This window comes from Planococcus citri, chromosome 4 (genome assembly GCF_950023065.1).
Source record: "Planococcus citri chromosome 4, ihPlaCitr1.1, whole genome shotgun sequence".
NCBI lineage: Eukaryota > Metazoa > Arthropoda > Insecta > Hemiptera > Pseudococcidae > Planococcus > Planococcus citri.
The window spans coordinates 47090752-47107303 of NC_088680.1; the positions used below are offsets into that span (position 1 = coordinate 47090752).

Here is a 16552-nt window from a genome sequence, read left to right on the forward strand (position 1 = left end):
GTAGAAATATTGGAAAATCTAAATTAATATTTAGTTTAATAGGGTCGTGACGACACTCTGCGGGTTGCTTTGCGCGTTATGTAGCGAATTTTTCATTCGAGTAATTTGTAGCTATAGGCTCGTACCTGCTTAGCTATAGAACTACGAGGTAAAATATGTTGAATTTTGACGAATCCGATTTTAATTGTTTGTAACCACGCGTCAGAGCTGAATTAACAAGCTATTTCGATTCGACGTCGTCGTTGTCGTCATCGTCGTCGTGTCTTTCTGTAGTATAATTTTTTGTTCCCGTTCGACTTTTTCATTTTTTCCCCTGCTGTTCCGCGTTAGTAATTCCGAGCGTCGAGAATGAAGGGAAAAGATGATTAAAATTCGCGCCGCTGATTATATTACGCCAATAAAAGAATCAACGAAGCATATTTCATCGGTGTTTTTACATTACGTTGTGGTTTCAAGCGGTGTAAAAAAATTGATAATTTTATTTTTTTAAGAACGCTACGTCGAGGTTTTTTCTTCCTGCTCGATTCGGATGGTTGGGGTGCTACACGTTGAATTGGATAGGGAAAAACAAGCTTCGTTTACGAGATCCAATCTATTGTTTTCGTTTGAATTATTTTTTTTTTTACCTCGCAGAAGTCATTTCTAAACAATTTTTACTTTCGAGAGATGGACTAGAGATATTGTGCCGGGTATGTGAAGTACCTGCAGTATCTGCAGCCATTATACGTAGGTAGGTGCCTACTAGAAGATACCTATATACTTGACATCGGGGAAAATTCAAACATACTCAGATGAGTGCCCAAATTGAACGTAGGTACGTTTTACTAATTACAGTGTACTCGAGAGTCGAAAGCGTATTCGTGTTGAGTTATTTCAAATGAGCCCATATACGGATTTCATGCTGATGGGAGTTTGAAAGTTGTGCACGTTAATTGACGATACCTTTTTTTTTGTCGTCAAATGTTTAAGTTTTCAAATTATTTTACTGGAAGTAATTATACTTTGAGATAAAAGAGAGAAATCCACTTTCCTCCTTACCACGTATCAAGGGCATAGTACATATCTACACTAAAAACTACTTCATTCTTCGTCGATATTGTTACAAAGTGTATCAAGCATTTACATAGGTACATATGTATCTTCATTAGAGTAAATCACAAAAGAAAAATCAAAATCTGCCTCTGAAAATTGTTGTGGGTCGAATTTGAGGAAAAAATGAAGGAAATCGATAGGTGTTGAGATCACGAAAAACCTAGATAGTCGGGGAGCCCGCTTAAGAATCGATTGCACCCCCCTAACGAAAAAGGAATTCAACAATAAGGGCGATTGATTTAATCGCTTCAATACGAACCCTTTTCGTACTCTATTTATTTTCGAATAAAAACAATAACAAAAACTTTTGAATCTTCAAGATAACAAACCTAGCAGCCGAATATTATCGAGATCGCGAACTTTAAATATAACAAAAACATAGCCAAATATAATTAATAACCGCGAATCCGCGACACTCCCGACGAAAAAAAAAAAAAACGAATTTTTAAATTTAAAATAATAAGTATAAACGAGAAAAATTACGATGTTTCCAAGGGATACAATTTGTTAATGGGACGGGTAAGTTTAGAATTTTTAGTTTCAACGATTGCTGATCTAACATTACTGTCTGAGCTAACATTAACATTAATTACTTTACCAACTTTCCACTCTCCTCTAGGACAAAATTTTTTATCACCTTCAATTAATACGATATCTCCTACTTTAGGAACTAAGTCTACTACATTTTTCTTTTGTTTTATACTAATATTACGTTCACGAAGACTAGTTAAATATTGAAATTTCCAAACGTTCCAAAATTGATTAATAATATCGTTAGATCTTTTCCATAAATTTACGATTACATCACGTTTAATATTTTTAACATTATCAATATCCGGAATAAAATCGAATTTGGTATTCATCAAATCATTAGGTGTTAATACATTACTATCATTTTCACCTACGTAAACAATAGGACGCGAATTAATAACAGAAGTTACTTCATACAACACGGTTCTCAATTGATTTTCTGTTATTATACAATTAAAAATTGTTTTCTTTAGCGACATTTTCACTATACCGATTAATCTTTCGTAAAAACCGCCATGCCACGGGGCATATTCAGGCAACAGTTTCCATTCTATCAAATTATTTTTACAAAAATCTATTACATCATTATCAGAAATTATTTGTTGCCAAAGATTTTCAAAAGCTGATTTGGTTATTTTAAATTGTGGCGCGTTGTCACTTATTACGAATTTTGGAATTGTGCGTAATGCTATAAAATTACGAAAAGCGAGTAGGAATTCTTGAGTGGTCATATTCTCTAAAAGTTCTAAGTGAATCGCACGCGTAATCATACAAACAAAAATACTAACAAATACTTTTTTCTGGACTGAGTTATCACTGACGTATAAAGGACCAAATGTGTCGATACGCCAATACCACAACAGGAAAACGGACTGCTTTGATTTACACGAAATTCAGGTAACGGAGGAATTGCAGGATATTTATATGGACCACCATCGTAGTATTTGCAGTTAGCACATTTTTTTAGAACGTAGTACACCGTCGATCTGCCTTTTGGAATCCAGAAATTTTTTCTCAATTCAGAGAGAGTATGCGAAACGCCAACATGATAGTTATCGATATGAATTTTTTCAATTAATAAGTGAGTGAAATATTCTTTCTCAGGTAGAAGTATTGGAAACTTTGCATTATCGTCGAGACATGATTCAACCAGGCGTCCATGACAACGTATAATATTTTGAGAATCACGTTTTAAACCAAGCGGATTAGGTTGCGAAATATCAGGATAATTTTTGTTTTGGATATACATAATCCACTGGTTGAAAGCTTCTTCGGTTTTCTGAACAATATTATTCGGATTGACATTTTTCATGTAGCTTAACGTTGCATCAAGTAGATAGTTGAGGGTTTTAAATTGAGTACAATCGATTTTAAAAGGAGGCTGAATTACAGCTGTATTATTGGAGATAAGTACTGGTTCTGGTTCAGGTTCAGGTTCGGATTCAAATTGTAAATTCATTGCCTTTGGCCAAGCAACTTCCATCTCTTTCAACCATGTGGGGCCTTCCCACCAGAACGAATTCAAATCTTGCACTTCTGCACCGCGACTGGCTATATCAGCAGGATTTTCAGCAGATGGAACGTAGCGATAATTGAACGATTTATCAATTTTCTTCACAATTCTTTCTACAAATTTGGGCAAAACTTTTTTCGAACATAACCATGATAATACACATTTGGAATCGGACCATACATAAATATTTTTGATATTAACATCAGAAAATTCATTCTTAACGAAATTCACGATTTGACTACCGATATATATAGCTAACAATTCTAACTTTGGAATAGTTAAATTATTGCGAGGAGCGAGACGAGATTTAGCAAAAACGAGACGAGTTAAATTATTTTTCTTAACGTAAACAGTTGCAGCATAAGCTTTTTGAGACGCGTCAACGAAACAATGTAAATCAAAATCATTACAAGCATTAGTGCCACGAAATACGTACCGATCTATTTCTACATTCGAAATACATTTCAAGTTATCTAATAATTCTTTCCACGACTTTTGATCTTTCTCATCTAAAACATCATCCCAATCTAAGTTTTTGCCCCATAAATATCGAATAAATAATTTAGCTGGTAAAACAACAGGACACAAAAAACCTAACGGATCAAAAATCGAGGATACCTTTTTTACAACTTCACGTTTTGTAATAATAATAGTCGAATTAGTGAGTTTATGATTAATCACAAAAGTATCATTTTTAACATTCCATTTTAACCCTAAAATACTAATTTCAGATACATCTAAACGATCTTCTGGTTTTAAAACATTTTTAAGTTCATTACAATTCGTAACCCAATTACGTAAATTCATCGAAGCATCATTAAAACAAGATTTTGAAAAATTATAAAGATCAATAGCTTCATCTACCGAATCGACACTCAAGATAAGATTATCCACATAAAAACTTCTTAGTAATAGCGGAACGAACTTCGAATCATATTGATTTAAATGAAAAATTATTGTTAAAGTTAACAAAAACGGACTAGCAATAACACCGAACGGAATTTTAGTAAAGCGAAATATAATCAAATTATCGAAGTTTAGCGGTTTATTAAAATCTTTTATCCAAATAAATCTAACAAAATCGCGATCACGTAATTTCAAACCGATTTGCAAAAATGCTTTTTCAATATCAGAAGTTAATACAAAACATCTCAACATTAAGCGCAAAATCAAACCGCATAACGTTTCCAAAAGAACACGACCACGAAAAATACAATCGTTTAAGCTTTTATCAATTTTTCGAGATTTTGCAGAACCGTCATAAACAACTCGTAAACTGGTACTTTTACCTGGTGTCAGAACTTCGTGATGCGGAAGATAATGAACTAAATCTTCTTTATCGTTGATAGATTCGTTGACTCGTTCGATAATACCTTGAGACTCTTGGTATTTGATCACTTTGTCATATTCGTCGAATAATTCTTTGTTCTTTTCGAATTTTCTCATCTGAGATTTCAAACGACCGTAGGCGAGCCCTTTGTTCGATTTTAAATCAGGAGGGTACTCTTTCCAGGGCCAAGCTACTTCATAACGATTATCTATCAATTCTATATTATCATAAAAACTTTTTACCACAAGTTCATCGCCAATATCCTCCACTGAGGTTGAATCATCTATCCCAATCGCATCTAATTTCCATAGGTTTTCTACCATTTCAATCTCGGAGAAGAAAACTGGAGTTTCGTGGTTTTTATCGATTCGACCAACAACCAGCCATCCAAATTTCGAATTGATTAACGAAGTTGAATCATCAATAATTACTTTTTCCATGACCATAAAATCGAACATGTAGTCATTTCCAATCAGGAGTTCAGGTACAAGATTTTTATCAACTTCAGCGAGCTTGAATTTCTTGAATCTGGAATCTAACTTAATATCGTGGTGATTTATTCGATTAATAATTTTAGGTATCGTATTTGCAGTGATTTTTATTTTTTCACCATCATTTGTAAAAATATCTAAACTAACGACCTTGGTTGAAATTTCTCGAGGAGCTTCGGAACAAATCGTAGAAATTCTAATCGTTTCATAATGAAGAGGCTTCAATTTTAATTTATCGGCCAACCTCGTAGTAATGTACGATCTTCTTGAACCGCTATCCAGAATTGAGGTAACTTTCTGAACACGACTTTCATTACCAACGTTGATTGTGGCTGCTAACAGGTTACCTTCTTGATCTTTCATTAGTAAAGATTCAGTTGGTTCAGGATTACTAACTTCTTTTGAAAATAATTTAATACATAAACTACGATGATGACTACGACGTTTCTTACAATGTACACATGGTTTGTTTACCGTACAGTCTTTAGCGAGATGACCAGGATTCAAACAAATGATGCAACGACCATTCAATTTCTTTCTTCGGTCTTCCAATGTCGTTATTTTGCTGCATTCATCGGAATAATGTGACGTTTCACCTCAATAGATACATTTTTTACTCGGTTTTCTATCACCAGTTATCAAGCTCTCTGTAGTACCTTTGAAAAAATCTTTTTTATTAGGATTATTATCGGATGACTCACTCCAATTCGTACCACAATATTGCTCTTGTTTCCATATCAATTCGCCAACTTTCTGCCTCAATTCGGATAAATCGTTACTTGCAACATCCAAATCGGCTTTCATAATTATATCAAATGGAAACTTCTTCATAATCATCGAGTACAGTATGGTGTTGTTTTGAATATTTTCACCTACACCTTCTAAAGCATGTAAATTCGATTCAATATTATCGTAAGTATTTCGCAAATTTTTAGTCCATTTGTTACTTTTTGGAATTTTCGTTAAATTATCGTATAATAAATCAATTAATTTCTTTTTATTACCAAACTTCTTTTTTACCATTTCGTATGCGATTGGATAGTTTGCAGCAGTGGTACCCATACCTTTCAACAATAATTCAGCTTCGCCTACCAGGTTATTTCTCAAGTACGTAAATTTATCAGTTGCTTCTAAATCAGTATTATGTACAGCTGAGTTGAACGAAGACCAAAACGATTCGAATTCAAGTAGATTACCACCATATTTCTTCAACTCCAACTTTGGTAACTTAATCGTAGCTTTTGAAGAAGAACAACAACTACCGCTACCACCAGATTCAGTTGTACACTGTCTTTTAAAACCTGGAACAGCACTGCTATTAGAGAATTTTTCGATACTGCTTTCTAATTTACCTTTAATGGCGATGTAGTCATCTTCGAATTTTTCTATGAAAGGGTCCAGATCCGGAACTTCGAAGTTGTCGAATTCGTCAAGTAAAGCAAGATAATTTTTATATATATCTTCGACCATTGTCAATTTCACTTTAACTTCGTTAAAATCTGCCGTTGCCAGCTTCTCACTTACGTATGACATACTTCTAGTCAGTGAAGAACGAAGTCTGGACTTTCGGGTGGATAACGCTTTTAGCTTTTCGGCATTTTCGCTGGTTTCCGGCATTTTTGGAATTTACCAACGAATTCGGAGGACGAAACGAACGATTATTTAGGATCAGCCTGCTACCATAACGAAAAAGGAATTCAACAATAAGGGCGATTGATTTAATCGCTTCAATACGAACCCTTTTCGTACTCTATTTATTTTCGAATAAAAACAATAACAAAAACTTTTGAATCTTCAAGATAACAAACCTAGCAGCCGAATATTATCGAGATCGCGAACTTTAAATATAACAAAAACATAGCCAAATATAATTAATAACCGCGAATCCGCGACACCCCCCCCGTCGATCCTCCGGGACAACTTTTTTCTTCAAGGGGAGTCCTAAGGAACATTTCTAGCCCTTGAACTCAAAAAAAAGTGGCCCTACTTACAAAATGGCGGCCATTTTGATCAGTGGCGTAGCCAGGATTTTCTCAAGGAGGGGGCAAAACCAGATTTTTAGGCATGAAAAATCGAAATGAGGGGTAATTTTCTGGAAATCTATTGTGATGTATGGTGATTTCATGAAAATTAAGGCAAAATTACTGCTCGAGCGAAGCGAGAGCGAAATTTTTTAGAAAAAATGGGTCCGAACAACGAAAAAACGTCCATTTTTGCATGTTTTCTTTCAAATTTTCGCTCGAAAGGGAGGGCCATGGCCCCCTTCGTCCTCCCTTGGCTACGCCACTGATTTTGATTGACAGGTCAGCCGAAGTTTTGAGCAGTTCTGGAGCCTCCAGCAGATTTTTGAAAGTCGAAATTCCCACAAAATTTCATCAAAATGGAGTTGGAAAGCTGAAATTCATTCTGCAAACTAATTTCAATACACTACGAAGTTGCAGGGGGATTTCAAGTCGTTCTGGAGGGTCCAGCAATTTTTTGAAAATTACTGGAGCCTTCAATAGATTTTTGAAACTTGAAATTTCTCCAAAATTTCGTCGAATGAAGTTGGAAAGCTGAAATTTATTCTGCAAACTAATTTCAGTATGCTACGAAGTCGACTGCTGGTGGATTTCAAGTCGATTTGAAGCCTCCAGTAACTTTTTGAAAGGTCGTATGGCGTTTTTAAAAAAATTGAAATTTCCGAAAAATAGCTGGAAGCTTCAAAACCATTTGAAACCACCATGTAGTCGACTTCATATCGTCGTATTGAAATTAGTTTGCGAAGTAAATTTTAGCTTGCCAACTCCATTTGGTAAAATGTTGCGGGAATTTCAAGTTTCAAAAATCTACTGGAGGCTCCACTAATTTTCAAAAATTCGCTGGAGGCTCAAAAATGACTTGAACCCACCTGAATTCGTCTTCAGAGAGTGTTAAAATTTGAGTGTAGAGTAAATTTCAGCTTTACATCGCCATTAATTGATGAAATTTTGTAAAAATTTCAAGCTTCAAAAATCTGCTGGAGGCTCCAAGAATATTCAAAAAGTCGCTGGACCCTCCAAAATAACTTGAAATCCTCCTGCAGTTGACTTCGTAGCGTATTGAAATTAGTTTACAGAATAAATTTCATTTCCAACTCCATTTTAATGAAATTTTGTGGGAATTTCAAGTTTCAAAAATCTGCTGGAGGCTCCAGAACTGCTCAAGACGGTTTGAAACAGTTTCCAATCGATTTCCCTATCGACGATACATACGCTTTCGCCAACATTTTCGTCATCTTTTTGCCTTGATGGAAGCGAAAAGTAAGGTTTTCGCTAGGATGAATTCTGAACCAGTTGGGCGATACCGAAATGTAGACGATTCGCGATCGTCAACTCGTTTTTTTTTTTGCTGATTTAACAATAAAATTATCTCACAGCGATTCGCCGTGTATTCGTTACAAATATTTGCCAATATTTGAGATGTGAGGTGACGTCAACATCCGGTTGGTCGCTGGTCTTACCGATAATCTATTAATAACTTCGCATTTTCAACTGATTAACCAACTGTCGAACTAGTTCTATGTTTTACAGTATGACAAACATCCAGTGGTCAGTTTAGTCAGTTATGAAGTTGATGTAAACGCGTGTTGTAACGATTTTCGGAAACTTAGTGTTAATTTTTTTTTTTATTTCAATCAGTTTTATTTCAATCAGTGTGTAATGTGCATGCTGTGCTATAGTGTAAAAGTTTAGTGCAAGTGTGTAATATTGTGTAGTGTAAAAGTGTATGCTAAAAGTGTAGTGAAAAAGTGATTTTTAACAAAAACAATAACTGTGCGTACATGTGTTTCCCTAATTATTTGAAGTGAAAATTAAATAAATGTTTCGCCATGGCACCTCCTCTCTGGGCCAGTGGCTTCCCTCTCCCACCCTCCCCCCAATTTGCACCAAGGCAGGGTTGGGACTTCGAAAATTTTTGGTTTGAGTGGGACAAGTGCTTGTGAGTTGGACTGAGGGATCGAGTGAGGTTAGTGTGTACTGTGTAATATACCTGTGTGATAGATTGAAGTGGTTGGAGGTTTTTATTTTTAAAAAAGAAAAAGGAGGAAAACGTAATTTTGGGGTAGGTATTTTTCTAGGTAAACGAAAAGCGAAGTGTTCGCGAATCACTAGCGATTTCGCCAGCGGTTCGGCAATCATTAGTGGCGAATTACCGAATTCGCTAGTAATTCGCCAAGTCATATCTCACAGCGAAACGAATATGCGGCGTTTTGTCAGCAAAATATAGGCGACTTTCTGAGACTGGTACGCCAGCGAATTCGCGTATGAAATATCGTCGATAGGGTTGGCATGTCAAAGATTGGGTATATCCCAAATTTCAGCTTTTTTGGTAAATTTGGTAAAATTTTGATTTTTTCCTTCATTTTTGGCCTAAATTTGATTTTCAAAAATTCACCAAAAATTGAAAAACGCACTTTAGCACTTGAAATTTTGACAGGTGATAAATTTTTGCTTCATCTTTCGATCTACTTTTGTTCAGTTTGAAAAATTTTGTGCAAGTCCTATGTTGGAACGCAAAATCTGCGATTTCGGCTGACCTGTCAATCAAAATGACCGCCATTTGTAAGTAGGGCCACTTTTTTTTGAGTACAAGGGCTAGAAATGTTCCTTAGGACTCTCGCTTTAAGAAAAAATTGCTCCGGAGGATCGACGGTGGAAGGGGGGGGGGGTACAATAGATCCTTGAACTGGCTCTCCGACTAAGACTGATGTATAATAATTTGCCTATTCAGTTTGCCGTAAATACAGTATCTGCTCAGTTTTAATTCTGTTTTTGATGTTAATAAAATTGCCTATCTAGTTTGCCGTAAATACAAAATTCTTCATCTTGCCAGTGGTGACATCAGTTCAAGACTTTGTACTTCTTCGCATGGGAGGAAGATAATAAGAGTATCTACCTACCTGAATTTTTATTTTTCAAGTCAATGATATAGAGTCAACATTTTAAACTATTAAAAGTACGAGTAGTACCAAGAATATTGAAAAAATACTTTAAACCCTGGTTTTGATGGATTTTTCATTATACGAATAAATTCATCACGAAAAACACTACAGTAGCTCGTTAATGGGTTGGTACGTAATTTTTGGTGATATTTTTGAAAAGGTGCGCTTACATACGCGAGCTACATTTTATGTATACTCTGTACACCACACGTGGCCAGGGATATATGAGCGAAAAACGAGTGAAATGATTTGAAATATTTCGGACGTCCGACTAAATTAGGTTCTACGCTTGATTAAACTATTCGATGTGTATCGAAGTGGAGTATTTAATATAACGCCGTATATTTATTTGAAGTATCGAGTACGCGAAAAGTTTTTATTGAATATTTCGCTTCTGTGTGTAAAAGTATGTAGGCTAGAAGTGGCGTGTTTTAGCGATAGGTAGGTATATGTGCACTCACCCCCACCTCACTATCCCTCGATCGTCATACGCCAATGTATAGGTATGTATACTGGTAGTTTTTAGGTTATTGGACGAATACAAGCTTTGTTGGAAATCGTATATCTAAGGGTGTTTTCGTTGAAGCAGAATGAAGTATCGATGCTGTATCGAAATTATAAACCCAACTTGTCGATCAAGTGTTAAGTGAATAGGAAATATCTTGGAAAAACATGTTCGTTTTCAAATTTTAATTTAGACAATGTTACATCCGGGTGAAAGGTATTTTCGATGGTGCAAATTACGAACGGATAATCGCGGTTATTTACTGTTGAATCGAATAGATACTGGTTGCTGTCCATTGATAATCCTCTACGTAGGTAGGTAACTAGGTATACATATTTTTCAATGACAACAGAAACCTGAGGATAAAGGTGATTTGACGAAGTTTGAAACATTGGACCTATAAAATAATTTCAAATGAATGAAATATGCCAAAAAACGTTGATGAAGAAAAAAAAATGTTTATACCAGGGTACGTAAAATTATGAATTGAAACCAAAAGTGATGTTGTGATTTAGGTTTACGAAAAAAAAAATAATAATAAAAAAAAATAAGTTGTATGTACGTGGGAAATCCTATTTTTTCTTCCCCCTCCTAAAAAAAATCACAAGTGAGGAATAATTTAGATTTTCTCGATTGAAAGTTGATGATGTATAAAATGAACGAATAGATTCTTCCAATAATTGTGTAATTGTGTGCCTATATATTTCATAATAAGTATACTAAATTACGTACTTTTCTCTATTTTTTTATTTTTTTCATTCCATGCAAATTGTTAGATATGTATTGTTGTTGAAATTTAGTACTCACCTGAAACAAATAAACAAAATTCGATCATTAAGTAATTGATTGCTAATCAAAACCCAATTTTATGCATAGAACAGAACACAAATCAATTCCGTAATCTTTAGCTACCTACACGTGGATTTCATTATAATGTGGATCTTAGATTCTTTTGCATAAAAATACTGAAGATATCCCCTTTGAAATAATGAAGGAGGAGATGGGAGGCGTGAATACTCGTATTATACTTACACATCTAAATCAAGCTTTCTCGGTTAGAGTTCAATTTTTCATGGTGTCCAAGTGCAGAAGTTGAAAGCTATACAAAGACTCTTAATTTTGAATATTATTTTAACTCCAAAAGGAAGAGAGCTATTCCATTTTTTAATTTAAAAAATATTTAAGAGCATCGAATTTAAATACTGGCTTATTTTTCTGATCCAACCACAAGCTACAAAGACTCTTAATTTTGAATATTATTCCAACTCCAAAAGGAAAAGGGCTATGGGGTTCCATTTTTTAATTTAAAAAATATTTAAGAGCATCGAATTTAAATACTGACTTATTTTTCTGATCCAACCACCTCTGAACATCACCTGGTGACCTTTGAGTCCAAGGCTGAGAATTTTTCTTTCTATCTTTCTTTCTTTTTTTTTTCTTGGAACTTCGCTCGTTTTTTACAGATTTAAAAATTTTCAAAGCTTAGCTCCAAGTGCGAAGCAACTCTTTTTACAGCTCCCAAGATTTTGAGAGTTTAAATGAGACCTCTCGAGGAGCCCATCCTGATTCGAAAGGGACCGCAATTTTTAGAAAGAGCATTGTTTGAAAATCCCATAACAGAATTTTGAGTTGCACTAATTGATTTTTCGATTTCTTGGCGAATTTATGAAAATCCAAAAATGACAGTTTTCGAAGATCTATTTATTTATATCTAAAAATCAATGATGACTTATTTTCGACCTGTTTTATAATCAAGTTTATGCCAATTTGGACGTATTTCTGGGTCCAGTGTGTTTTTTTGTTAAGTGAAGAAAAAAAAATCAAACATTTTCTGTTCAGGGGGAAACTTTTGACATTTGCACGAATGGTTGTTTGCAATCCAAAACTAACCTTTCGGGTCCAAATGTCGTCATGTTGAGCTATTCTCAAGCTTCCAGCGGAATTTCGATTTTTCTAGAACATTTAAATTCCTTCTAATCTGGGCTGCTGAACATAAAGTTGTGGCTTCTTTTCAACCTGTTTCACGAGTTTATCTACATTTGAACCAATTTCTTGGCAGATCTGGAAATTTATTTAAATGTGACTAAACTCATTAAACAGGTCGGAAAATAAAAACAAACCCCAACTCGATGGAACTCTCGAATGGCCCGAAACAGTGAAATTCGGCTCAGGGAGTTATGTAGTTTTGAGATCAATAAAAAAAAATAATCATTTTTTCACTTAAATTAGTAGGTACTAGGTACGTACTTTATTCCCCCCCCCAAAAAAAACACAAATCTTGGAACATAGACAATTTTGGATTTTTGAAAATTTGCCAAAAATTGAAAAAATCAATTTGGGCAGCTAAAACTTTGATTATTGGGGTTAATGGGGTTCCAGACCACGCTCTTTCCAAAAATCGTTCTTTAATTTAAATCAAAAGCGGACACCTCAAGAGATTCTTCGGGCTCATGAGCTCTCTGTTTTCTGTAATTTCGAAAAAAAGCTGTGCAATGATTCCAAAAAATCACAGAAAAAAATTTTGATTCGTCAAAAGGATTTTCTGTTTTTTTTTTTTGCATCCACCGAAGTTTAAAATTTCAAAATTCGTAATGAAAATTGGAAAAATGCCAATTTGAAATATTTTCCTGATGAACTTGAATATCTTAGGTAGATAGTATATCCATTTAGAAATTGAAAAAATATTTTCGCAGTTTTCGCACTTTTTTCAGGATTTATTTTGACATGACTTATAACTTTTTTTCAACACTCCTCTCGAGTCTCAGATGTAGAAAAAAATCGAGAATGGATCTTCCTTATTCAGCAGCCAACAAGAACTTTCCTCCAACTTGTTTGCGTCTCAAAAACATCGAATTGATATGAATTTACTTCCCCTCTCCCCCATCTCCCTTGAAAAAAAATTGAAGGAATGGAATGCTGTAAACAGCTAGAAAAGCTTCTTTAGACCCATTCATTATTTTTTTTGACGATTTTCAATTTGAACTAATCGAATTTTGAAATAATTTTTCACATTTCAATCACCACATTTCAACTTTAACGCATCATTTAGCCGATGAAAAGATTACATTTCATGTGTGACATCCGCCTGATGTTGATCTTTAAGCGATTACCTATCATTCGGCAATATGTTCATCTACCAATTGCTTACACCTTTAACCAACAAATACGCACCTAAGCACTCAACACCATCAAACGATGAGATTAATTTCTCAGGGGTGCACGCTGCTGGGAAGTGATGCGTTGAAAAAGTTACATGTTCGCAACCAAAAAAAAAAAACAACAACAACAAAAAACAAGTAAAAAAAACCTGTCATTTTTGTCTCACATTCATCTTGAACGAGAAACGGTTGCTTTGCGAACAAGAGGCGAACGCGGCCATGTTAACTCGCTCCATAAAAGTCTTATTTATCATCCAAAAATCGATTTCTATGCTCTCGAGTTGAGTTTTTAAAAAAAAAAGAAGCAAAAAAAGAAGTAGAAAGAGAGAGTAAAAAAAAAAACCAGTCGACAACGCCACCGAACGTAAAATGCAACAGAAGGTAAAACAGTCATCAGTTTGATTGAAGAGAACAGACTTTAGTTTTACAAATAAAGACATCCATCTATGTCAAAAGAATATCTCGATTCTGCCATCAACTTCGCCGTATACACCACCCCACCCACCTTACTACGCTCACACACACACACACTCGTATAACAATCAAAAAATAATAACCAAATTTCTTCATTTCCACGACTTTATTCACATTGGTAAATGTCGTATTTATACCTTCCATTCTATCCAACCAAGCTGCTGGCCAACTCTCGTTCAATCTTAGTTACTCGAGTCGAGTACCATGGTAGTCGATTCCGCGACGACCAGACACGTGACCATCTCGTTGCAAATTTACTATCACGACAAAATCTTTCACGTCTACCTTGGAACGGTTTCTTTTCAGGGCAAACGTACACTTTGCAGCTTTTTCCTTTTAATGTCGAGCTGAGTAAACGAAAATAAAAAACGGAAAAGATTGATAGACCAATCGCGAGGCAGCCGTCCATGTAATTCTTTAATCTTGACATTTTCCCAAGTTAGGAGATAGAACGTCATTAATTACAGAAACAATTTACTGCTGAAGAAAAAAAAAATTGATACTAACATAAACAGAAGTTTGATCGCGGAAAAAAACAAAAGAAAAGAAAACGCTTCCAGTTGACATTTTTCATATAACGAAACGCAATTTACATATTAACGACATGCTGAGATAGATAATCTTACGAGGTAATAAAGTAGAAATTAAGTTACCAAAAAATTCATTCGCTATGTTAACTTCGACTCGACCTCGTTTTCTCATCGCCTGGCAAAAAAAAAGACATGTACAGATACAGAAACTGTTCCTATTGTGAAGATGGGAGGAAGTAATGTTACTATCTCTGCCTGGAGACCTCTCTGATGTAATGTACGAATATCAGCAGATACAACATCAATTACTGTAATTGTTTATCTAAACACGATACAAACTACACACTACACTGAGAAAAATTTGAATAGTATAAATAATCATAATATATAGTAAACGTGCTCCAGTTTGGGCATTATAGTCAAAATTACTATAACTATAGTAAATGAAATACTATACGTATGGTAATATTTACTATATTATAGTATTTTTTATTATAATTATAGTATTTCATTTACTATAGTTATAGTAATTTTGACTATAATTCCAATACTGGAGCACGTTTACTATAAATTTATTGTAATTTATACTATACATTTTTCTCAGTGTATCAACGCAAACAAAACATAACCTCGAAGCATGTAACATACGCGTTATACGCCTAACAACCTCGTTATAGGCAATTAGCCCGCCATAAATGTGTGTTTGACATCTCGACGTGTATACAGAAACAGATAGATCTCACATCTTACTCGTACGAGTATTACGGATAGGTACAATAGGTCTAACGTAAGTAAAGATACACGTCATCGTACATTTCATCAGTGCCTGTACGAGTACATTTCAACGAAGAAGGAAAAAAATACGATTAAAACAGCATAAAATAAAATCTCAAAACATTACCTAAGTCAGTCATCGAGACATCGAAGTCTCAAGATATGTATTCGCGTAGTATCTACTCGGCAGCCAGCGAAGATGAAGAAGAAAAAAGACAAATTGAAAATACAACATATAAATCTGTCTGAGAGCTGTATAAACGGCTACGATGTACCTAACAGTACAGCGAACCGACCTATGTAAACATTTTCATACGAATTCAATCATCATTTTTAAAATGAGCGTGAATATGCCATGCCACGCTACGCCATCCATGCTAAGCTACCCTATACAATATTTATTTTTACAACGTGTACCATCCTACCCTATCTCATACACGTGTATACGATATGAAAGGATCCATTTATGGCGTGAAAATTTCTCTCGAGTGTTTAAATACAAGTCCGAATGTCATTTGCAAGAATATCACCCAAACGTCGTCGTCTTTTCCTCAATTGCCAAGTTTTCTAGGCAAGCACCCCCGAAAGTACACTGAATTTCTGCTACATGCAGTGGAAAAAATGTTTCGTCGGGTTTATTTCTAGGTATGGATGCGAAAAGTGACGAACACAGACTTACTATAACTCATCCTATTGTATGTAGAATGACCATTGAGACTTTGAATTTTTAATCCTGAATGAGAATGGAAATAGATGAATAGAAAAATTATAGGCTGATGAGTTTGTGAAGATCATTTTTGATAAATTTTTTCAATTACATATAATAGTTGTTGACTTATACGTTTTGTCTACTTTTATTTTCCAGATCTCGAGTTGAATGGTTCAGGAGTTCAGGACGGAAGCAATGTTTTCCCCCAGATAGTTATGCAATAGGTACAATGCATGCAAGAGTTTCAACAATCACTGAAAAAGGAGGTAGGTACCTATACTTATTGCAACCAGCTGAAATAATGTGTGTACTTGGTTTTAAAAAAAGAAAGTTTTCACTCTGGAAATGGAAACATTGCTGCTCAATCATGCACTCATTCAGACATTTTTAGAAAATTGGGGCTTTAAACACACTTCTTGTCATTCGTGCCAAACGTGGCCCGAAATTCGGGTTGTTGGATAGAATACGAGTATTACTTATAA

The 16552-nt window shown here is 34.8% G+C and overlaps 2 protein-coding genes across 7 annotated transcripts in view; both read right to left on the reverse strand.

The window, feature by feature from the left end:
• The window catches only part of LOC135842556 (CUGBP Elav-like family member 3-A), a 222793-nt gene that overhangs the window by 107249 nt on the left and 98992 nt on the right, over positions 1-16552 (reverse strand). The window lies entirely within an intron of this gene.
• LOC135843284 (uncharacterized) lies at positions 1331-5320 on the reverse strand. 2 transcript variants are annotated; one of them, XM_065361112.1, is made up of 2 exons: positions 4426-5320; positions 1331-3249 (listed from the first exon to the last, which is right to left on the reverse strand). In XM_065361112.1, exons 1-2 carry the CDS (start codon positions 5318-5320, stop codon positions 2390-2392), a joined length of 1755 nt encoding a protein of 584 aa, XP_065217184.1. In that variant the 3' UTR covers positions 1331-2389. The 2 variants fall into 2 exon arrangements, with proteins under 2 accessions (XP_065217184.1, XP_065217183.1); XM_065361111.1 differs by having other exon boundaries at positions 1331-5001; positions 5108-5226.

Bases quoted from the DNA above. Each gene is read 5' to 3' on its own strand.
- LOC135843284 (XM_065361111.1), bottom strand. From the start codon at position 4,924: ATGTTCGATTTTATGGTCATGGAAAAAGTAATTATTGATGATTCAACT.